General features: G+C 40.9%; 1 protein-coding gene across 1 annotated transcript; it reads left to right on the top strand.

Annotated features, from left to right (window-relative positions):
- The first annotated feature begins 396 nt into the window (after positions 1-396).
- On the top strand, positions 397-21,303 carry LOC124126511. Its single transcript, XM_046489970.2, has 7 exons — positions 397-1,335; positions 8,628-9,050; positions 9,888-10,208; positions 16,085-16,120; positions 17,092-17,154; positions 17,849-17,948; positions 18,581-21,303. Exons 1-7 carry the CDS (start codon positions 1,263-1,265, stop codon positions 19,344-19,346), a joined length of 1,782 nt encoding a protein of 593 aa, XP_046345926.2. The 5' UTR covers positions 397-1,262; the 3' UTR covers positions 19,347-21,303.
- The last annotated feature ends 2,602 nt before the right edge of the window (positions 21,304-23,905 follow it).

The following is a 23,905-nucleotide window of genomic DNA, read 5'->3' as shown; positions in this document are numbered from 1 at the left end:
GGCCAAGTAATATGATTTCCAGCTTAACACGTTATTTGAAACCGAGTTAAGATGGCGCCCGTATAAGTTTATATATCGCCTCGGGAGGGGTAAGTTTGGCGCATCAACTTCTCACCTAACTTTCACGGTGTAATCTTCTATTTCCATTATACTCTAATCATCGCTACTGATAACAACACGCAAAAGGTACAGCCGTATCCCGGCTTATCTAAATCCGAGTTAGGGGGGCCGACCCCTGGGTTATTTGAGTTGATTGCTTGTCCCCACGATCACCCCCTTGGGTCACGTGACCCACCGTTATTACATTCAGCATGCATCGGAAAAAGTCATCAGATCGCAACAGCATTGAAATGACTCGAATAAGATTACATAGATAAAGTCAAGTCCAGGGACGGTGTCATTACGATTTGAACGGAGCCCCTGGCAGATGCTTTGCAGTCCCTTTGTAGTTGGTCTATGTTAAAGCTTTTATGATCCGCCTCACGCCGATCACATTCTCCCGTTCAATGAGAAGTCAGCCCTTGTGTACCTGCTTTCATTTCCATTCCCAAAAGGATTCGTGCGAACTACCAATCATAATGAACGATGCCTCTAGATAAAGCGTAGCATCGCTCTCAGACTTGAGGTAAACACTATTCGGTTGGATGGACTGGAGATACGGTTAACTTCATAAGTTATTTTCATCGTCTTCATTTGGAGACTGTATTTGCTATAGTCTTGCAGTGTGCATTGCTGTGCCTTTTTGTGGATAAAAAGGATATCTTTGTGCTCTCGGTTCGTAATGTGAACACGGTGGACGTTTTTCAAAGAAAATGACACTTTTGTGGAAATAAAACATCAGTGGTGTTTGCAGCTATTACAGAACTTCTGCGGAATAATCCATTGTTGATGATTATGATCTATAAGAATGGGAGCAAACTTTAATCAGATTATGAAATTGGTTTCTCCAAGCGAATACGCCCAAGGGCGCACGCCACGTGACGTGTATGACACTGCATGGGTATTATAATATTTCCGGTGTAACTCGCTATTCAAATAGTCGTCAATAGGCTGAACCCACCACCCCTATCTCTGGGCTATGCATATCGATTCCACAAAAATCTAGGTCAGCCGTTAGGATTCGGGTGGGACCCCCTGAAAAATTAGTTCCTCGTTGCTATTGGGTACCTGTCTACTGCGTGTTAAAACACGTCCCTTGAAATAAAGACAAGCACACACTTGCATCGCGCGTGTCTGGACCTGCAGGATACCGTCTCCCCAACATGTCGTCACACGTTGCGTGGATTATATTTCTCATTAGCTGCTTTGTGCTGGGTGTTTGGACTTCGAAAACAGGTATGTCAAACTACTTGTCATTCTTATTACTAAGTTTGTGATAGCGCAAACATTTGGTAAATAATGCATTTTAAGCTTTTCTATATAGCTATTTTACCAAATACAATGATATTTACGATGTTTCAACTGCTCGGGGAAGTATGTGAGTAGTTGCAATGCAAATGCCTGTCACCAACATGCGTTGTTTGTTTTGAAAGTTTCAGTAGTGCTGAGAGGTTGTCATAATGAACTTTCAAAGTTATCAATAACAATGCATTTTATTATGAAATCGACAGGCAACTTATGGAAATGGGCTGTCAAGTTGTTGTTGTTGTTGTTGTTTTTATGTAACATTTGCATGATTTATAAACTAATCAGATCATGCCAATCCAACAATAAATAAACATATTCCAAGCCACCACTACTGCACATGCTGTATTATATATGGTGACTCGTCAACGTTTCCTAAGAATTGATGTACTTCGAGTGAGTTAGTTCAAATTTTCCGTCGCATCGATAATATTGTAACTATAGTTACATCTATTGTCTATAGTGACAACAGACTTGAACAATTTAGAAGTATGCATGGATTTCAATTTCTATGTTCCCTTTGCACAAATAATGCAGAAATATTAATCCATATATCACGTTATCTGGTCTATTGGCTGTCAAGTAATGTGCAAAGGTGTATTTGCGAACGGTGATCTATCTTCTACAAGTGATGAAGCGTGTGTTGTGTATGGGAGCTACTTGCATCATCAGCTCGCGAGGACACAGATTGTTATATGTACTGATTGAGGGATGTGTCACACTCATTTAAGTGATCGGTATGTTTAATTCAGTAATACAAATGCTATGCAAGGAATTAGGATAAAAACACTTATAAATGTGATATAAATTTTACTTATTAAAGAGCGTTCCTGATGTATTCTAAACCACCAGGATAAAATCTAGGGTAACCTCGTTCATTCGGATGGTACAGAAATCAGTTAATTCGTCAACGTTCTGGATTAACGAAGGATGGACACGGATTAACATTCCTTTGGTTATCTATTGACGTTCCATATAAAACCGGGTAGTGCGGGTTTCCAGATTAACGGGGTTTCGGTTTAGTCTTCTGTCTTGTCAACAGCTCACATGTAAGGTGGGGCTGACGGTGTTTATGATGTATCAAACAACTTTAAAAAATAGTTCCCCCAGTTCTGGGACGTAAGTAATAATCGCTATGAAACTTAATGGGTTCTTGTTTTCTGAATACAACAGTGTGTACATACATGTTGTTCTGAATCATTGTAAGTAAAAATTACAGTGGTTCTTTACTCAGAGAAATCATCTAGAGTAACACATTTTCTGATTAAAGAAGCATTGATACTGAACACATTACACCCTACCCAACCCAACACCAACACTAAACCCAACCCACAACCCCAAATATAAAAAATTAAAAATGTCAAAATCTCAGACTAATCATGTCCGGATTAACAAGGTTGCATTGTACATCCATGGATCCATCAGACTATGATGAAAGGTTATAAGTGCAAACCATGGTAACAGAAGCAGATAGTGCAAGAAATGAACTATGCACTGGTGGGGACGTCGTTTTTTTTGTCATCAAAGCCATAAATTTCATATAAAATTAGATCAAGAATTAAGAAACAAATAGTAACATCGTCAACAGTTCAAAATTTACTCTAACGAATATTTTCCCTTTTTTGCATAATGATACACAAAAGCAATATGTGTATGTATATGTATATGTACATCGCATGTGAAAAGGGGGCACGGGTGACCCAGTCGTCAAAGGCGCCGCGATTCGCTGTGCAGTGTTGCGTCCCTTGGGCACACCAGAAACCTATGATTGTGGGATCGAATCCCGGTGCGCCCCGATTATGTTCTAGGTTTGTCAGCACCATACCCGTGCTCGTGGGTTTCACCGAAGTGGCAAACGTCTGAGACCTGCATCACTTCGGGCTTTCCTCCCACATTAAGCTGACACGCCGCGATATAACTGGAATGCTGTTAAAAGCGGCGTTAAACCCAACTCACTCACACTCACGCATTTAAAAAAAAGAATATTTATGTGGATGTAAAATATTATCCTATGGGGGCCCATGTGTGACCGCATATGCAAATGTCCAATTTAAACAAGTTCCAAGGACTTGAAAGTGGTGTATTGTGTACATTAAAGCGACCAAGCCATCTCCCATAATGATCATACGTGAGAGTTGCTACGGCGCTGTGGATTCATCGTGCGCATTTAATGTCCCTTTTGTGTCCCTGTGTTGGGGGACAATACCACGGAACGTTGAATTGAGAAGGGGGAAATATTGCTCTGTTGGTTTCTATTCATGATTAACCTTAGTGGCAGCTGCTGAGACTTAAAAACGACATTGTTTTATATGGACAATAGAAAATTAGACGTAATTTTTCCTTGTCACTAAACATATACAAAGTTTGACACTTATCAACCGGATAACTCCAATGAAGCATACAATCTATATTTCCTGCCACCTAATTTCGGCTTCATGCGTGTAAGCTGACACGCGTCTAGGTAAAGAAACGAACATTGAATAGTGAATAGCAGTGGACATAAGCTTGACACAGCCCGGTGGACATCAATAGTTGGCCAGGTGCTGCTCTGGTGATACGGAAGACGTCATGACACATCGATTTAGTTCGGCTCTTCGAAATAAACATCATCCGATGATCTTCTTGTTTTAGACATGTGTTTTAATTCATTTTTTTCAAACGTGCACACTGAGCCAGTAAATTAGAAGAACAAGTTTCCGGATAATTTGCTGCTCCGCTGAACTGGCAGATCTGCTAAGCATGACGTTTGTGTACTTGGCAACACGCTGTTAAGTCAAGTAGCTGTGTGCATGAAGAGGGAATTTACCGTAGGATTGTTATTCACGTAAACAGATAACATGAAAACCTCACTAACAGAAATGTTGGTGGTTGGGGTGGGGGTGCGGGGTGGATGGGGTGTTTAGGTAGGTGAGGATGGGGCGGGGGGATGATGGGTGGCTAAAGGGGGGAGGTATTGGTACTGAAACCTTGCTCCGTTCCCAAACCACCATCATATAAAAAATGATACTTTAAGTGCGCTACTCCTTTTATCAACGTTCAGTTTATTACAAGGCACACAGTTTTATTTCTGTTAATGTAACTCCTGAATCAAATCCAGTTTTTATTTCGTGAATCATCTTATGTGGATGTCACTTTACAAGAGGCATGATTCACGTTGGAATTCACCTATATGTCAACATCTGAATTCAGAGCGTACTAACAAAAGCCACAGATTCTATGTCTGCTTTGCATATATGTCATCAATGAAGAACTAGCCATGCGAGTCGTTCACAAACAAAACGTACAATACCCAATGAACGCCGTTATGATGGCCTTACTGTTGCCTGTTTTAAAAGTTCGTTTATGATGTGGAGGAATATTGCTTAATTCCATATGTAATCTGCGAAATGTTTCAAACTGTTTATTGACTTGATGCTGTTAACTATTTTCGATCTTACCATCGTTTTCAGGTATTGCCAGTTGCCAAATATTTGAATTTTTAACTCACCAACTCACCATGAAAACGTTTTGTTTCATAATAGGCCATATATATACATGTGTAACATTTATTCATTCAAAATGACTATTTGACTATAGTGAGAACAGTGAGTTAGTGTCATTCATCAACATCTCAACAGGGGCGCTCTGTATAAGCTACAGTAGAGCAGATCTACCTGGTGACAAGCGCGTTTTTAATGCTTGGGCAATCATACATCAATAACCCACTCTTGTCACCTGTTGGAACGAAATCCCACATTAAGTTGTACGTGCATTTAACCCTGCATAAACAAGACTCCTTATTTTTCCCTAGCGTTGATGATGTATATGTACTAACCCGTTCAAATAACACAACCAGACTAACCATATGCTGAGTGTGAATACAAATATTCTGGATTATTGTTAAGTGGTGATAGCAAAGGAACACGATCTGTTAAAACAAAATGTATATATTATCTCCGCGGTCACTGATCCCTCGGTTGTACTTCGTACGATGGCAAACAAATACTTTAGTTACCGCATGTCTCCAAGCGCTCGTACAAAACCACAGCTGGATCAATGGTCGGTTTGTTTTGTCATTCACACTATCACAATCCTGTTGTGTAGTTCAACTAGGGCTGTCAAGCTTGCAACACCTACGCTTTTAACAGCTCCGAGTGCGCTCAGTTTGTCTCGGGTTAAGTCATCATGACTGGCATGCTATAAAACGCCTAACGCCATTCAAGTAAAGTGTTCAAAGTGTCATTTCGGAGAAAAAAGATAAACGATGGACTGTCTGTTTTATAAACCTTAAAAAAAGTATCAGGCCTCCAATGACTTTACCAAATTTACTTCATGACATTGAGTCATGAATCATTTAATACGTCTGTGTGGGTTTCGTGACATATCTGAAAAATATGTCCGGTTGTATGAACTGCGCAGGTAGCTGCGTGATCCATTCGTATGGGTGTTTAAACAAGGTTACCCTCGGATCATGTGATTACCAGAACTCGCGTGATATGCGCTTTGTGATATGCATGTTTATGTGCACGAGTGGGAATGATGAGACTCTTAGAACTGAAATACTTTGATGCTTTGTCATATTGCGAAAGGCATACTCACGCCTCTCTACAGATCGACAAGTGGTCATGAAGGGCAATGGCAACTATCTGAGATAACATTGTGTTTCAATATTTATTTAAAAGATATGTTACGAATCGAAATTCCAAAGTTATCAGTTTTCCTGTCTTGTTTATCATTTGCTTTAAACTTCGATAAACACGCATGAAAATAATCTATTATTCTATACGAAGGGGAAAACGAACAATTATAGATAACTTTTCAAGATGAAAGGCTTGGAACCGATACTAACACTGATTTTTCGCGAACACCTAGCATCGTCACTATTTAATAGTGATTCATAAACACATGATCATGATACAGTCGGAACCGTTCTATCAACACTGCTATTTGCAGAGTATTCTCATGAATACGGAAATAGTTTTGTTTCTTGTATTTACGCTGATACAAAGTTTGGTACGACTGTCACAGACTGTTGTTTGAGAAATTATTTAGTGAGTAATCAGTTATCAGAAATTCGTTTTTAGCCGTTTTCGTAAACATTTGTGCACGATTCAACATTTCAGAAGTCGCCAGCGTGTCTTGTGTGTCTGTGTGTCACCTTCACGAATTGTCACTATGAATGCTATATTGACATAACTTGTACGTCACATCAATACACATACATAAGCCCCGAGAACATCGGACACTTACAAGACAATCCGGCACCAGTAAGGGGGTATTTTATACCCATCGGATGTATTTGACTTGTCGTTTTCCCAAGTTTGAGCATTAAATAAACATGATTAGTTTCTTTAATCCTGACATAAAATACCCATATAAAATGTTTTGGACTGGTTCTGGTTTAAGCAGATGTATTGACAGAAAGGCTTCTATACTATAGCAATCTAGTCAGCCTTCCCCCATCAAGCAGTGATAATGTTGATCTATTGCTGTTAAAACCTCTCGAGTGTATGATGATGTAGTGTTATGTGCAGGGATTTAGGAGAGTACCGAAAGCATTACTATAGATGTGTTATTTATACATGCATTATATGAGACGTGAAGTATGACATGTTTGGTATTTTGGTCACATTTTATCTAACGTCTTCTCCATGAATGCTTGAGAGATTACCGCTACAATACCTTAGCCTCTTCACTCATTCATCAAGACGACCTTCATTTCACCTTTAAATATGACCCGGGAAATATATGAAAGCCATCCGTTACCTTAAGTACGTTTATGCAACATCACGTGCCAGCCCCCTCCACCCCACTTCTACCCCCTGAACACCCACCTGGCACACCGACACTCCAACCACACGTGCACTTTCAATACTATCCCCGTACTTCCCTGTCCCCACAATGTGACTCTCCTCACCCACTTCACCCAAGGAGTTGAGTCATACCTAAGGCATGTCAAGGGTTTGAGCTTTTGTCTGCTCCTGGGCTTTTCAGTTTGTTTCAACCCCGTGTGTTATTTCATTTCGCCTGTTTTCTCCCGGTGTCCCCATTACCCAGGATGACTTGCTTAATGAGACATGTTGTTGTCACATGCTAACTGTCTTTAATGAAAAGGTTTTACAGGAAAAAACTTTCATGTCGAGGATAAAGCTTCAGTTTGTTGTTGATCGAGGATTCCTGTAAAGCATTTTCTACTGCGAATGAGATTATTAGTGCTGGCCTTGCAGCTTATATTAAATGTTAATAACATCCTTCTAGGGACCGGAGTCTGACAGACAGACGTGGCGGGGTGCTGATGAACTTCCTTGCCCGAAACGACTGATGTTTCTGATTGATAACAGATCTTAGAGACATTGATATGTTTACTGTTTAATCTTACAATGCCAGTAGGGAAAGGAGTCTTAAAACCCCAACTCATTAAGTATAGTTACTGAAATGATGTAATCATGGTTGGGAAGTACAGTAGACTACGGTTAAAACGAACACGCTTATAACGAACTGACGGATATAACGAACTTACTTTTTGGTCCTGACTATTTGCTGTAGTTATGCTGTAGATATGTTTATAACCAACTACGGTTATAACGAACTAAAATTAGTAGTCCCTTTGAGTTCGTTATAACCGTAGTTTACTGTATATAATGTCAGGAAAATTTTCATGAATACATGCCAACAGCTTGATAATGGTTATATTATTTGAGTCACGCATTGTGCATTTAGAATAGAGCTAAAGGTCACACACATAGAGAATATATTTAAACATTGTTCCTGTTCCTCCTTACCATCTTCATAGCGTGACGTATTGTGCAACTTGAGGTTGTGTATTTGCCATATCATGCTTTATATTCGTTAGAAGAATGCACAACGAGGTGTTTGTTGCTGTTTATTTTAAACATCAATGACAAGTTTTCTTTTCCCCGATAAAGACATATGTTAACTTTATTCATATATTTATTTATCTAACAATTGAAACAAATACCACACTAATGTTTATGATACTGGTGTTCAAGATAGTCTGGCTGATAACTGACAGGATCTAAGTCTGACCCTGGAAATGTCATCTGAGGAACGTTGTGTGAGTCCCGTGGTGATGGATGCTCCTGTTCAGTTAGTTTTCATGCACGTTTTATGAAGCACTGCAATAACGATTATCTGTGTAATGCTAATGAGGAGATGGCGATGACAGTGTAGCAAGTTGTACTAATAAGACATTTATTCACAATATTTACTTTGGGTTTTTTTAGATCAAAAGGATGTGAAGACATGTAATAACTATGCTGCTCACGAGGAAGATTCAGAAGAAGACACTTGCGCTCAAGATGATGGTAGTCCAGCAGAACTTGTGTGTACGACTGGAAAGGTTATAGTTCTGAAGTCCCTCCTCTTTGCAGTAAAGAAGAGCAGTGAATGTACAAAGAGGATATCCACTGAAAGGGTTTGCTGTAAGCGTAACAACGCCGATGTCCTGTATGACGGACACTGTTTACAAGATGTTTGGAACGACGAGGACGGGGGACACTACAGGACCTTTATGAAGGCTGCAATACAGGAGTGTATGGAGAAACAGGAGTGTACTCTAGGCCACAGTGTGTTCCAGCCTATGCAGAGGAAGCTGTACAACAACACACACTCCAGTTACTTTAAGATCATGTACCAATGTGTTGATGGTAGGTGGCAATATTTTATTCTCTACACTTATCATGATAACTAGAAGGTGTGATATATAATAATAATACAGCCTCAGACGTATCCAGGCCAACAAACCTGATCTTGTCCTTTTTGATAAATCCAATGAAATTATTTTAAGTATATAATTGAATTGTCTGTCCCTTTTGACACCAATGTGATTCACAAGATTCAGGAAAAAAATGGCAATTATGCGGACCTTAGGTATGGTACCTCCAAATCTGTTGACTGACATCGAGAGTGTACCCGGGCTTGTTAGCAGGAATATAGCCCTTCTGACAATCTGGGTAATGCAGAAGGCTACAGTGTTGGAGAGTCTTAACATTATCCAAAAAGATCTGGGTGGGTTCGACTTAGGCAGCGCTTCCTGGGAGAAGTCCTGGGCTGATGATGAGCCTAGCCTGACTGTGCCAGGATCACCCAAACCCTCTTTGCTGATTTAAAAAAAATTTAATCTGTAAATGATAATAACAATTATGCATGCATCCTGCCTTAAAGATTTTGCATTTACATTTTATCTCACCCTATCAGGTATCCATTTGCTCCTAGATGAACAGAGGTAACTTGTGAACTCTTGCCTCTGTTCATACATAATATGACTGGTGTTTGACATTGAACAGATAAGATGCAAAAAAGCAGATACATATAATTAAAGCAAGAATATATAAGGAAGAATTTATGGATGTCAACTTCCATAAATTCTCTTCCTAATGTGTATCACTTCTAAATGCCTTTCAAAGACAAGAATATATAGATCAGGGAAATCGGATATTCTTATATATTTAGACTGAAGGTTATCAATTATAGGTATATTTCAGATCCAACAGAAACACATCTATTACAACCCAACTACATCACCAAATCTGAAAATGAGGTGATCCTGAAGGGCACCACAAACGCTACACGTAAATGCGTTGTGAGGTCACCTGGCGGAGGGATGATCTCGGTGCAAGCTTTGGATATACGATCAAGTGTGATGGGCAAGGATTCTCACCCTGAACTGAAACTAAAAACTGAAGCAGCCGAAAAGATCATCCGAGCAAACGACCTTCCACTGTTTGGATTTCAGGAACTCATTTCGGGGAGCAAAATCAACATCACTGTGGCTGATAGCATGAAGCTGTGGCTGAGAATTAAAGGTATTACATTGTTATTTCTTCCTGCGAATGCTTGCAACCACATACTCAACATCTTTATTACAATGCGCTTTGAAGCTGGGATAATGTGCTATTATTACGTTCACAATCAGGGCTTGTGCTTTAGAAAGCAGTGAGAGTGTAAATAATGTTTAATGTTCGAAGTCAGCACTATTTTAGATTGCATGTTTGGCATGTTAAGTCAATAATCGAGTAAAGCCCAGACAAACCAGTGACTGAAAACTAGAAAAACCAGCCACACCATGACACGCAATAAACCATGTCACCAGTTCTGGAGACCCGTGAAGATCCGGGGTAGAAAAGGTCTTCAGCAACCCATGCTTGCCGTAAAAGGCGCCTATGCTTGTCGTAAGAGGCGACTAACAGGATCGGGTGGTCAGGCTCGATGACTTGGTTGAAGCATGTTATCGATCCCAATTGCGTGGATCGATGTTCATGATATCAATCACTGGTCCAGACTCGATTATTTACAGACCGCCGTCATATAGCCGGAATATTACTGAGTGCGGCGTAAAACAACACACAAACCAAATACCAGTTATGGACACCAGATCCTCTGAAGTTTTCTCTTACCCATTGGATAATAGGGACCCTCTCCTGTCTGGAAGGACCGCCTCCGTGGTCTAGTGGTAGAGCGTCCGCCCGGAGAGCGGAAGGTCTTGGGTTCGATCCCCGGCCGCGTCATACCAAAAGACGTTAAAAGATGGTACTTGTTGTTACCCTGTCTGGCGCTCGGCATGAAGGGGCTAAAACAAGGACTGGTCGGCTCGGAGTCAGTATACTGTGTCTGAGTGGGGTATTCATGTTAAACTGCGGCATGGTATCTCAGTGAGCTAGCACTATAAATCGGCATCAGTCCGGACTAGTACAAGCAGCCAGACACACACACACGTGCATGCACGTCGCTATATAAGTGCAATAATCTTGGACGCGACGTTAAACCCCATTTCACCTCACCTCCTGTCTGGAAGAAAATCTAGGTTCCTGTATATGTCCTTCCATCAGGCATACAGAAACAAAGGTTACCTTTTAAGGTTTGCTAATTTAATTGAACATTCATTATTTTCTCTTTTCTTTTGAACTGATGTTACATACTTGATAAAACCAAACTAGACGACCAAGGAAAGTATCATTATCTCCAAATCAATATCAGTTTTTACGCTTTGCTTCTTTTGTTTGACTCTGTGGTTAATATACCTGGGGTATCACAGAATCATTGGATGGGATACGATGTGTGAATAATCAAACAGAAATAAGTGTGATTGAGTCTGACATTTCCACCTGGCATTTACGACTTCCTTTGATAAACTAGCCGCATCTAGCAATACTAGAAGTTAAATGTCACGACCCTTTGTTTGCAATGTCCACCAGACTTTCCTGACAAATCTCAAAACTTATTAAAAGGGTTTGGCGTTCTCATATGGTAATCTCTTCAGGGAGAGCGCGCTTAATGTGTCTCGGACTCGCCAGTCAACGAAAAATGAGACCTATTCTTACTCTGAAGCAAGCAGCCATGACAAATCTTCAAACTATTTTTATTAAACGAGCTTAGGTGCCTCATATTGGCCCCCTTTGGGACATAGCAACGAATGTGGGTAATACGCCATCAGGCAGGCGCGCGCCAGCCTCTGTAGTTCCTGCCATTCAAATCTGCACCAGATGTCTCTGGTTGATAGTTGACGATGTCGTAATCCCCTCTGAGCCAACCACGTTGTCGGCAATGCTTTTTAAGAGTATACAGCGTATGTGCGTTGAAGGATGTCCCATGTGTCCTCATCTTTGATATCAAATATCGATTATTTTCCGGCTTTGTTATCTGTGGTCAAGAAGTGGGAAAATGTCAGAAGCAGTGTACTTTTGGGAATCGCTCTGAGACGCCCGTGTGCGTGGTTATCGATCCCAGGAATTTCTTTTCGCGTTAAATAACGCAGAAATACCTAATATTCTTGCACAGGTTGAATGGGTCTGTGATAAAGCTATTACGTATATCTTCACATCGTTAAGGTCGACATTTTTGTCGACGACATAAAATGAAGTGGATTTCGAAAATGAAAGAGATAGAAATAATATCAAAAGTAGTCTTTGTTGAACCTTACTTTTTAAAGCCACCATGACGATAATTGAATATATGGTTTCAGATGTTAACTGAATTTTAAATACGTATGCATCATGGCAAGGTATTGCAGATACGTTGAAAAGTAATTAAAAGCTCTTGAAATATTATCTATATTATACATATTATCTGTTTCATCAAAAATCAATGTTGTCACCTATTTCCTGTATTGTTGGTAAACGTCACTGTTTGTTTTCAAACCCATAAAGTGTATTGCTAATGTCAAAATATCTTTCTGAGTTACTATTGGATCGAACCCGTGAAGACATGGTAAAAGTAAAAGATGACAATGCTCGTCGTAAGAGGCGACTAACGGGATCGGGTGGTCAGGCTCGCTGACTTGGTTGATGCATGTCATCGTATCCTAATTGCGTGGATCGATGCCCATGATGTCAATCAATGGATTGTCTGGTCCAGACGCGATTATTTACAGACCGCCGTCACATAGCTGTAATATTGCTGAGAGCGGCGTTAAACAACAAACAAACAAACAAACAAGAAACAGTCACTGGCCATGGTTTGCCTGGTCCAGACTGGAATATTAACATATGGCAGTATGCTTGCTATAATAGTGCTGATTGTCGCTTTAAACAACCCTTCCCACTTTGTCGTTTCCTTTCATGTTAAACGTTAGTGTGGAGGGGTGTACTTCACATTTAAGTACAGGACATTCTTCTGCCGTGGTGGGAATAATATAACCCTGCCTTCAGCAACCAAGGCATTACACAATGCGCTACCCCGTCGCCAATGTCCATGTTACCATACAACAGGAAAGCAAAAGGAAACATGACTTCTTACTCACCAACTAACATGTCTGACATTAAAATTGAAACCACGACTTTAAAAAAAAATTTGATAGTGTTTCGGTGTGTAAAAGATCTCAGACAACCACAGAACCATGACCGAGGCAGTCGGGGATATGGACATATACCTAGTAAATAATACATCCCCCTTCATCCCCAGGGATGCAACGGCACATCTATAGATATTAGTTATACGTTTTTATTCCCTAAATGTCGTGTGTGTTGATGTACACGGTTCCTCTGTGTGCGCAGGAACATATGTCGGTTTAGGACAGTTTATCTAGATTGAAAATATCAAACGAGATTTTAAAGTAATTATTATGTATTTCTATTTCGGTAATGCAATATACGTAGAGTAATAAATAATGTGCATAGCTGTGTTTGTGTAAATATGTCCCTTGGGGTTGTTCTGAGTTGATTATCAGACGTGGCAGATTGCTAAACATAGCGAGGCTTACGGGGTCATATCCCAGTGGGATCTTCTCATGCTGGTTGTTGTGTTATGCGCACATTAAGCAGCGCAACCCGTCAGAACTGAAACAGTTTAATGACTTGTCCACATATACGTTTTGCAAACGTCAAGATCAGTCCATAGCTTCAATCACCGACAAGAAAGTGAGTGAGTGAGTTTTACGCCACTTCTATCAATATTCCAGCAATAACACGGCGGGGGACACACAAAATGGGCTTCACGCATAATACCCATGACCGGAATCGAACCCGGGTCTTCGGCGTGACGAGCGAACGCTTTAACCACTAGGCTACCCGACCGCCCCTCCGGCAAGAAAGAATGACAAGAATGGAATTCTCCTCTACCATTTAGAATAGTGCTTATCGGAAGTTACATGGGGCTGTTGTTTTAATTTAATTTTTTTTCATCTAGTAGAAATTATTCCTCCCTGCTCTTTGTCCGTCATACTTCACTTTTGTAGTAAAACAACCAAAAGGCATTATCTTTTCGTCTAAAATCGTGGGATTGGTAACCAGGTACTTTTTATGGGGTTACATAAATTACCTTTGGATTAATTTGACCTGTCTTGATCGTGTCTAAAACGTGTTGCTTGCTTCATACATTAGAAATAGTTTAATGATTTTTCAGTATTTGCATTTTGCTTCAGTTTAGTTTCTTCATCGGAAAGTAGCTTTTTATACTAAATGTTTTTCGAACTATTTTACCGACATTTAATGACATCTTTGCGTCGCACGTGCTTTTCAAGTATTGAACATGTTTCCTTCAACCTCTCTATTGCTACTTTTATGTTCGTATTGGTCATAAACAAATAGATTTGATTATACATTAATTGATTTTGCTTTTGAGAGTTTAGCTCATCTGAAACTTTTAATGGATGGCCTCATAGTGCTAAAGTTTGAAACACTGCCTCCAGACATTTTAAAATGCCGTTCATAACTCGTCCATTTATATGTATGCCAGTGTAATGTGAAGTTTGTTAAGAATTGACTTTCACTTTGTGTGAGTTCATTGGAGTATGAACCTTCATAGAGTGAGGGCCAAACTGTATTAACGTCGAAGCTTGCTACAACGTTCATACAATGTTTGGCCCTCACTTAATGAAGGTTCATACTCTAATGAACCCACGCAAAGTGAAAATTAATTCTTATAATTTTGATCACAATTTCTTACCTCAAAGTATGTAGGCCAAGATATATACACAATTTTATTTGGTATGTGTGACTTCTTGTTTACACTGACAGCCATACAACAACCAGCTATATCGCGGAATAAAATAGTTCCTCAATGAGAGAGGTGACATGGGCGTATGGATGCACAACTTGCTCTTCAGAAACATCTCACGCAACACATATATTCAAATAGTATCACCATTAGATGAGAAAGGTCTGTTGAGAACTACCTCAGTAAGTCAGTCACAATGACAGCGCGTCATAATAAATATAACAAGTACAAGACGAAAAATAATAAACGTGACGGGAGAGATTTCGGGAGTTGCTAATGAACCTGTGGCGGTTACATGTTTTAGTCAACATTGATCAATTGGCCGATCATTGAAAGGTGATAAAAGATGTGTCAAATTGACACTAAGGTAAAATCATAGATGGCTGTAGGCTGTCACTGTCAGCCAAGACACGGATCGAGTCGATTCAACGATAGTTCGGATGTGCATTTCTTCGTTTTGGTCACCAGTATGGGTCGTAGCGAGGACATTCGTAAACGATAATGCAGTCAAACTCTCTGACGTTTCTTAATGTAAACTAAGACGCTGAGTTCAAGATTAAATGGTCTAAATGATCAGAAACAACACTTGTGCATGTATTCGTGCTAGAGAATCCCCCCCCCCCCCCCCCCCCCCCCCCCCCCCCATGAATGTGGAAGTAGTCCGCCAGTGTTTATATTTCAAGAACACGGTCTTGTGAAAAACGTATGAACGTCAAATTGTGTCGTTCATGCACTTATGAACGTCAATTTCGCGGTCAGGTGACAGACCTCTCTTCAAATGGAAAAGTCGCATGTCGTGTTAACTTCAAATTAAAAAATCATACACAGTTAACAATACCATTGTGAAGTTATTATTACATTTTATGAGAGAATGTTTGCTTTTAGATTTGATTTGTGCACAAATCTTCTTCCAAGTAACAGAAATTGTTCATATTTGGTCTGAGACCTGCATCACTTCGGTCTTTCCCGCCATTTCAGGCTGACATGCCAAGATATAACTGGATTGCTGTTCAAAGCGACATTAACCCAAACTCACTCACTCTGAACTTGAGGCAATGATACAAATCTATTTGTTCTGCAACTGCCTTTTTCCTACGTACATGTGCAGATATGTGTGTTAATAAAGGATCTCACGATACGATATTCACCCAAGGACACAAAGTATCGCGAGGCATTGAAGCTTCGTTGATTGTTACATTGTATGTTTCTAACATCGACTGCGAGTTATCAGTGTACGTCTTTGTTTCAGCGACTGATGGAGAAAATGTGAACATCACATGTGGAGGTACGTGAAGTTAAAATGCTCATTCAGGGCCCTCATACATAAAGCATCCTTAATGCTATGGATATCTTACGAATGAATTTTATAGTCATGACGTACATTATTGTAAAAAGATATCCTTGTTTAAGGGACCATCACTTTCAGCAAAATATGAGATTTCCGTTCACGGCTCAGTTAGCTGAATATTCGCTTATAACTTACACTTCAGTAAGTCACATGCTGATGTCATGACAACCAGTCAATATTTACTTGATAGTTTTAAAATTAATTCTTCCTTATGTTTGTTTTATTTGAGATAAGCTATTTTATAAGCTATATTAAATGATGTTGTGGTGTTTCATACACATTAACAAAACTTGATTTCATTTTGCAAATAATTCTTTGTTCAATTGGGAACCAATGTGTGAGTTCCTACCTTAATAGAAAATCTATTTTCATGTATTTGAAGACCAAACGTATTATATTCAATATTGAGTTCCACTTCGTTCAGTAAAGATATGGTCAATAATATGTATCCTATGTCCTAGCTTCCGTATGACTGTTTAATACTTAATTTCTAAAGAATATACACTGAATCAAAATTGGTTTCCTTTACTGATAAGTGTGAGCGCCTATGTTATTTCGTTTTAAGTGATTGTATGTTGAATATTGTCACAAATTAGATTACCATTAATACTGATCCGTGAAAGGTATCTAGATAGATATCTTCCAAAAGATAAAAAACAGGAAAATAATATAGAAAATAAAACAATTCCTTAACATCTTTGACTTTAATTGTGAATTTATCGTTTTCAATTCCACAATTCACGGACACTCCCCTCACTGGTATTTCTGCTTTCTTTCTAATAGTTACCATTTCAAATTCGTTTTCATATCAAATTTTGATATTGATTGAAAGATAAGATATTGGATACCATGTGCACATATACCTTTGAAACATGTTTATGCTATTAAATGTTATGTTTTCATTTTAGAGCCCGACCGTGAGCCTACAACGTCCACTACGACAACGACAGGGGCGACATTTCTGAAAGATGGTAATAAAAACATCACGTATCTTTCTCAAATAACAATCCAGCTACTTTATGGGCATGGATAAACCAAGATGTATGTATACATCATATGCCTCCATCCTCATCGCCAATTCTTCATTTCCACATCATCACACAAACAGATGCATATAATAGACCAACACCAACACATATATGACTAATATTTTAGTTTTGGATATTCCGCGTTTGATTTGTTTGTTTGTCGTTTAACGCCACACTCAGCAATTTTTCAGCTATGTGACGGCGGTCTGTAAATAATCAAGTCTGCACCAGCCAATCCACTGACATTGATCTACTCTATTGGGATACGATGACATGCATCAACCAAGTCACCGAGCCAGACCACCTGATCCCATTAGTCGCCTTTTGCAACAAGCATGGGTTGCTGTGAATCAATTCTAACCCGGATCTTCACGGCTTCCGCGTATAATGCTTGAATGTCTACCAATGTCCACATCGAACTCGGCCACAGTCAAGTATATGTATGATCATCGGATCTTGTTGTATGTAGGGTTGCGAAAGGAATTGGTTTCGACGTCAAAATAACGAAATAGATGGGAATGTTTATGTTGGGAATATGTATACTAAAACCTGCATAAAATATTACCTTAAGATGGTACAAATGACGAATGGATACAATAATCTTCATATATCTATATTATGAATGTTTTGTACACAGGTTATGGATTCTGGCCCTTGGTGTTCACGGCTTGTGGTGCTGTCATCATGTTATCTATCGTCATCCTGGTGTGCGGGATCTGGTGGATATGCAAATACAGGTATACACATCACTGTAAACATATCTTAATACTGGCTTTTTAAGATCGTGCTTCACAGTAATATTAATTTCACGAAACGAAACAGAGCCTTCATTTTATATTGTTTTTGCTTCAACTGTCATTTAATGGTGCACCAAGGGGCACGGGTGGCCCAGTCGTCTAAGGCGCCGCGATTCGCTGTGCAGAGTTGCGTCCCTTGGGCACGCCAGAAACCTATGATTGCGGGTTCGAATCCCGGTTCGCCCCGATTATGTTTCTAGGTTTGTCAGCACCATACCCGTGCTTGGGGTTTCACCAAAGTGGTAAACGTCTGAGACCTGCATCACTTCGGGCTTTCCTCCCACATTAAGCTGACGCGCCGTGATATAACTGGAATACTGTTAAAAGCGGCGTTAAACTCACTCACTCAATAATTTAGCACCATTGTTAAAACGAGACGTCAGTACTATGATCCATGTCAAAGAAGTATATAAAATCGATTACCATTACCTATTTTGAGAAAATATGACATATTATTTAAAATGGTAAATACTTTTTGATATTATTGTAGTGTATGTTACTGTTACAAATGAAGTTTTCTATGCATGCTTTTCGGAAAATCGAAGTTTACTTTATGAAAAATTATTTTAAAGAAAACGCCGAAAGAGACGTTTCCGGAGCAGCAGTTCCTTCCGGACCACCCAGGAATATCTGGACACTTATGACCCTCCATACGCAACTGTCCAGGACCAAAGACCTTCTGGGAAGTCCATCCGTGTGACACGCTCCATGTCCAGTCAGACAATACAGAGGTCCTTCTCACCACCCATCGTACACAAGCTCTACCCGAGGTCGACGTCAATGAGGAGTCTCCGTGACAGACCTGCAATGGCTCCTCCACCCCCACCTCGCATGTCCCCGGCTATGAACTACAACCAAGGGAAGAGTTACAATCAGTGCTACTCAAGGCTGAGTCGGACTCCCACCGTGCCAAGAAGCAACCTGGAACAGCTGGAAGCGTTTCTGGAGTGGCCGGAACCGGAAGTGATATCTCCTTCGAGGATGGGGTCTATGAAAGAGTCAACTGAAGGCTCCGGGTATGCGTCTCCTTCATTATTGAACTCCCTGTTCCGTGTGGAATCCCAAGGGAGTCTTAAATCTCAGAGAGGATCTCCCCAAGCCTACGGGTCAATGCCCAGATCGGAGGTCGGCTCTGGGCAGTGTGGGGGATCCGTTTTTGAGAGTGAGGGCTCGGTGACTGAGTCGCTCCTTGCGAGAGGGGACATTGCTTTTCCCCGACCAATGCCTACCCAGGACTTGTTGGGAGATGCTGAAGCAACGTTGTCTCTTCTCAACGATCATAAAGGAGACGAAAATCACAATGAGTTCGAGAGTAACACTCCTGATGTGCTAACCTGAGCATTAATTGGATTTTTCCTCTCATTTCAATATGAAATGAAAACTATGTATTTACACCTGCCACAACTGAGTCACCTGGAAACTAGGTGTTGTTACTCAGAAGATGATAGAAACATGACAAGAAGAAGAAGCCTGGATTTGTTCATTCATATTCAGTGCAACGTCACAAACACACACGTCCATGTAGAAGGATAGGTTTTCGTTACGTTCCTCAAGAACAATATGTTGTTGCATAATCTTATGTACAGTGAAACGGGAGGCCGACATGAGACAAATGTATCGATTGTTCGAAAGGTATTTCGAGATAATGGTGTTCGAGTTACAGATATGGATTTAATTTTATTTTGATTCAGTTTGAATCCTTTATTGAGACTGATACAATCATAATTTGCACAGCGAATCACTGCCATTGTTTTTATTTCGCTGCTGCTTTTGTTCACTGCCATACGTAACAAATGTTTTCACTAAGTACCGTTGTGAGAATTATCATCATCACCTTGCCACACAAAACCAGCATTACAGGAATCCCATCAGCTGGATTTTCCGAAAGGAGCAGCTTCAGATCAGAGTATCCTTGCACGATTTTTCATATATGAAATTACCCAAGACATTGTCAGGTGAAATGTGACTCCGGCGCATGAGAGTGGGTTAAGGCACCTGGGTCTACTTGCACAAAATGATGATAGCGCTAAGATGATCGTAACTCTCATACTTTAACACAGGCTTACGATAGTTGTAGCGCTAAGATCGTCATCTGAACAATCTTGATATAATGCTTCTTGATATGCCAAAACCCCTGCTCGTGGGTTTCACCAAAGTGGTAAGCATTTGGGACCTGGACCACGTCGGGCTTTTCTCTATTAAGCTTATACGCCGAGATATAATTGAAATAATTCCGTTCGCAGAAGTTTTAATTCGCCCACCTCTTTCACTAAAGTGAATACCTAGTGGCAATATCCTGTATTAAACCAGTAGCTGCTGGAACCAAAGTCCTCAACCTGGAACACGGGTGACATCGTCGTCTTTTTAAACACAGCTGTCCCACATACTTATGCCACATTAATCCTGATTCTATATCTATTACAATTCAGGGCACAATGGTTATGTACAACGTGTTCTTCCAAACTTACATTCCAAACTATGATTCGATCTCAGAGTCGGTGGGTGAAAATCCCCAATTTATGTAATTGTACCATGTTTATGATAGTTTAACATTGACCTTTATAAGGGTACAACGTCCATTGCTAAAAGCAACGACCTTTTTATCACAGTATTACATGTGCAGAAAAAAATATATTTTGCAAATGAACTTGTATATATATATATGTACATAGAACTTTCACGGGAGTGGCGGATATATTTCCGCAAGGTCCATATTAAACGGAATAATGACATTGTCTTAATGTGTTCAATAGTGCTGATGGTAGTGTGAGGTGAGATGTTTGTATGCGTCAACTTACACATATATGTATATTGTCATAATTGATGTATGAAAATCTAAAAGCTATAATAAGGTCGTGAAAAGAATAAATCTGTTTCTCATCATCGTATTGATCTTTTACAACATGCTATGTGAATGACTGTGGGACAATCGATGACGAATGGCTTTGTCCGGTACAAATATCACTTCTGTGATTGTCCGGATTTTCATTTTAAAAAATCCTCTGGTGAGAAACAGTATGTTGTTATACATGGCCTAATGTCGCCTTAAGTGCACCGGGGTGATCTTTCATTTCCGGCGTATACGTTCATTGCCTGTAATCTGATGAGCAACACATCTGTCGGGAGTGTAATCAGACTTGTCCTCAAGTCTCTGAAAGGTTATAGAGCAATCAGTCCTCATCATGATATTTTAGGTCAACTGACATCCCATTGACGGCGTTCGCGAAACGTGCTTTTGTGCGTTTTGCTGTTAATTTTTTTCCCTTTTTAATAATTCAATAAACAATGCAAATTCGTTTTCTGTTGTGTTGTCCCTGAATATCATCTGTTGAAAGAATGTGTCTCTTCATATTTGTAACTGTTCAATAGTTTGTGCTTGGTATGTGCTACGTATGAACAGTGCGTGTTATTCACGTACGTCATATATATGGAGCCGCTCAAAGTTTTTAATCACTTACCATTAGTTTACGGATATTTGTTTCGAAACCGCCACCGTGGTGTAGTCATTGTGGATAGGACGTCTGCCCGGAGAGCGGTTAACGTCATGAATGGTGGTAGTTGTAGTTACCCTGTCTGGCGCTCGGCATTAACGGGATGAAACAAAGACTGCTCGGAGTCAGCATGCTGTGTCTGAGTGGGGTATTCATGTTAAACTACGGCATTGTATTTCAGCTGGCTATCACTATAAACCCAGCATTTGTAAAAACACAACACACACACACACACACACACACACACACACACACACACACACACACACACACACACACACACACACACACACACGCACGCTGGCACGCAACCACACAAACACATGTACGTCGCAATATAAATGTAATAGTTTTCAACGCGACATGAATCCCCATTTCACATCACCTCCTTTGTATCCAAAATCGCATGTTCGCTGTTAAGAAATACATGTAGTAATATAAACCTTAAAAACCTATTTTTTATAAAGTAAACTTACACCTTACCAATGTTAATCAATTATAAAGAAATATAAGCGGCTGGGTTGTCGAATGGTTTATTCATCCCCGCCATGATAATGACAAGGATAATAGCAAAAATAGCGTAAACCTAGCCTTGCTCTAAGACTGTACTGAAAGGGTCCATGGATGTGTCGCAAGTCTAGATAAGCCGACAGTACATCTAAGGACGCCAGTCTATGGGGAGAACTTATTGTTCTTTTTATTTATATAATCTAGAAGTTATGATGTAAACTAAGAATTATTGCCTTTTCGACTTGAGCAAGTCTAGCGTAAACCGATACCCACTCATTCACTTATTCACTCACTCTTACGAGATGGCGATGGTGTTGTTTAGGGTGAAATGTTGGTGTAATTAAGATGGGGATGTGGATGGTGGTTAGGGATTATGTGGAGGAGTTGGAGAAGTCAGTGGATATTTGGCTTAAGTAACTGTATGTGGAGGCAAAATTGTTATCTGAATACCGACATGTATTTGGATGCATGCGTCAATATGTATGCATTGACGGTAAATTATGAAATGAAGACATAACGCTGGCGCATGTGCAGGTTGGGTGTGGTTGAGTCGTTTCGGAAGATGTAGAGGCAGTTTCCGTGTGGATATGGTGTAATGAGTGGCTTATGTGTGATTGGATGGCGTGAGTGTGAGTGTAAGGGTTGTGTGGATGTGGATGGGGTGGGCGTGAGTGTAAGGGTTGAGTGGATGTGGATGGGGTGGGTGTCAGTGTAAGGGTTGTGTGTATGTGGATGGGGTGGTCGTGAGTGTAAGGGTTGTGTGGATGTGGATGGGGTGGGTGTGAGTGTAAGGGTTGTGTGGATGTGGATGGGATGGGTGTGAGTGTAAGGGTTGTGTGGATGGGGTGGTGGTGAGTGTAAGGGTTGTGTGGATGGGGTGGGCGTGAGTGTAAAGGTTGTGTGGAGGGGATGGGCGTGAGTGTAAGGGTTGTGTGGATGTGGATGGGATGGGTGTGAGTGTAAGGGTTGTGTGGATGGGGTGGTCGTGAGTGTAAGGGTTGTGTGGATGGGGTGGGCGTGAGTGTAAGGGTTGTGTGGATGTGGATGGGGTGGGTATGAGTGTAAGGGTTGTGTGGATGTGGATGGGATGGGTTTGAGTGTAAGGGTTGTGTGGATGTGGATGGGATGGGTTTGAGTGTAAGGGTTGTGTGGATGGGGTAGTCGTGAGTGTAAGGGTTGTGTGGATGGGGTGGGCGTGAGTGTAAGGGTTGTGTGGATGGGGTGGGCGTGAGTGTAAGGGTTGTGTGGATGGGGTGGGCGTGAGTGTAAGGGTTGTGTGGATGTGGATGGGGTGGGCGTGAGTGTAAGGGTTGTGTGGATGTGGATGGGGTGGGCGTGAGTGTAAGGGTTGTGTGGATGGGGTGGGCGTGAGTGTAAGGGTTGTGTGGATGTGGATGGGGTGGGCGTGAGTGTAAGGGTTGTGTGGATGTGGATGGGATGGTCGTGAGTGTAAGGGTTGTGTGGATGGGGTGGGCGTGAGTGTAAGGGTTGTGTGGATGTGGATGGGATGGGTGTGAGTGTAAGGGTTGTGTGGATGGGGTGGGCGTGAGTGTAAGGGTTGTGTGGATGTGGATGGGGTGGGCGTGAGTGTAAGGGTTGTGTGGATGGGGTGGGCGTGAGTGTAAGGGTTGTGTGGATGTGGATGGGGTGGGCGTGAGTGTAAGGGTTGTGTGGATGTGGATGGGGTGGGTGTGAGTGTAAGGGTTGTGTGGATGGGGTGGGCGTGAGTGTAAGGGTTGTGTGGATGTGGATGGGGTGGGCGTGAGTGTAAGGGTTGTGTGGATGTGGATGGGATGGGCGTGAGTGTAAGGGTTGTGTGGATGGGGTGGGCGTGAGTGTAAGGGTTGTGTGGATGTGGATGGGGTGGGCGTGAGTGTAAGGGTTGTGTGGATGTGG

The sequence above is a fragment of the Haliotis rufescens genome, unplaced genomic scaffold (assembly GCF_023055435.1).
Source record: "Haliotis rufescens isolate VD_foot unplaced genomic scaffold, xgHalRufe1.0.p SCAF_5, whole genome shotgun sequence".
In the NCBI taxonomy this organism is placed as follows: domain Eukaryota; kingdom Metazoa; phylum Mollusca; class Gastropoda; order Lepetellida; family Haliotidae; genus Haliotis; species Haliotis rufescens.
This window is presented reverse-complemented; position numbering and strand designations above follow the sequence as displayed.

Coding starts and splice junctions, on each gene's coding strand:
- LOC124126511 (XM_046489970.2), top strand. CDS start 1,263: ATGTCGTCACACGTTGCGTGGATTATATTTCTCATTAGCTGCTTTGTG. Junction 9,051..9,887: donor CATGTACCAATGTGTTGATG/GTAGGTGGCAAT, acceptor GGTATATTTCAG/ATCCAACAGAAACACATCTA. Junction 16,121..17,091: donor TGTGAACATCACATGTGGAG/GTACGTGAAGTT, acceptor TTTTCATTTTAG/AGCCCGACCGTGAGCCTACA.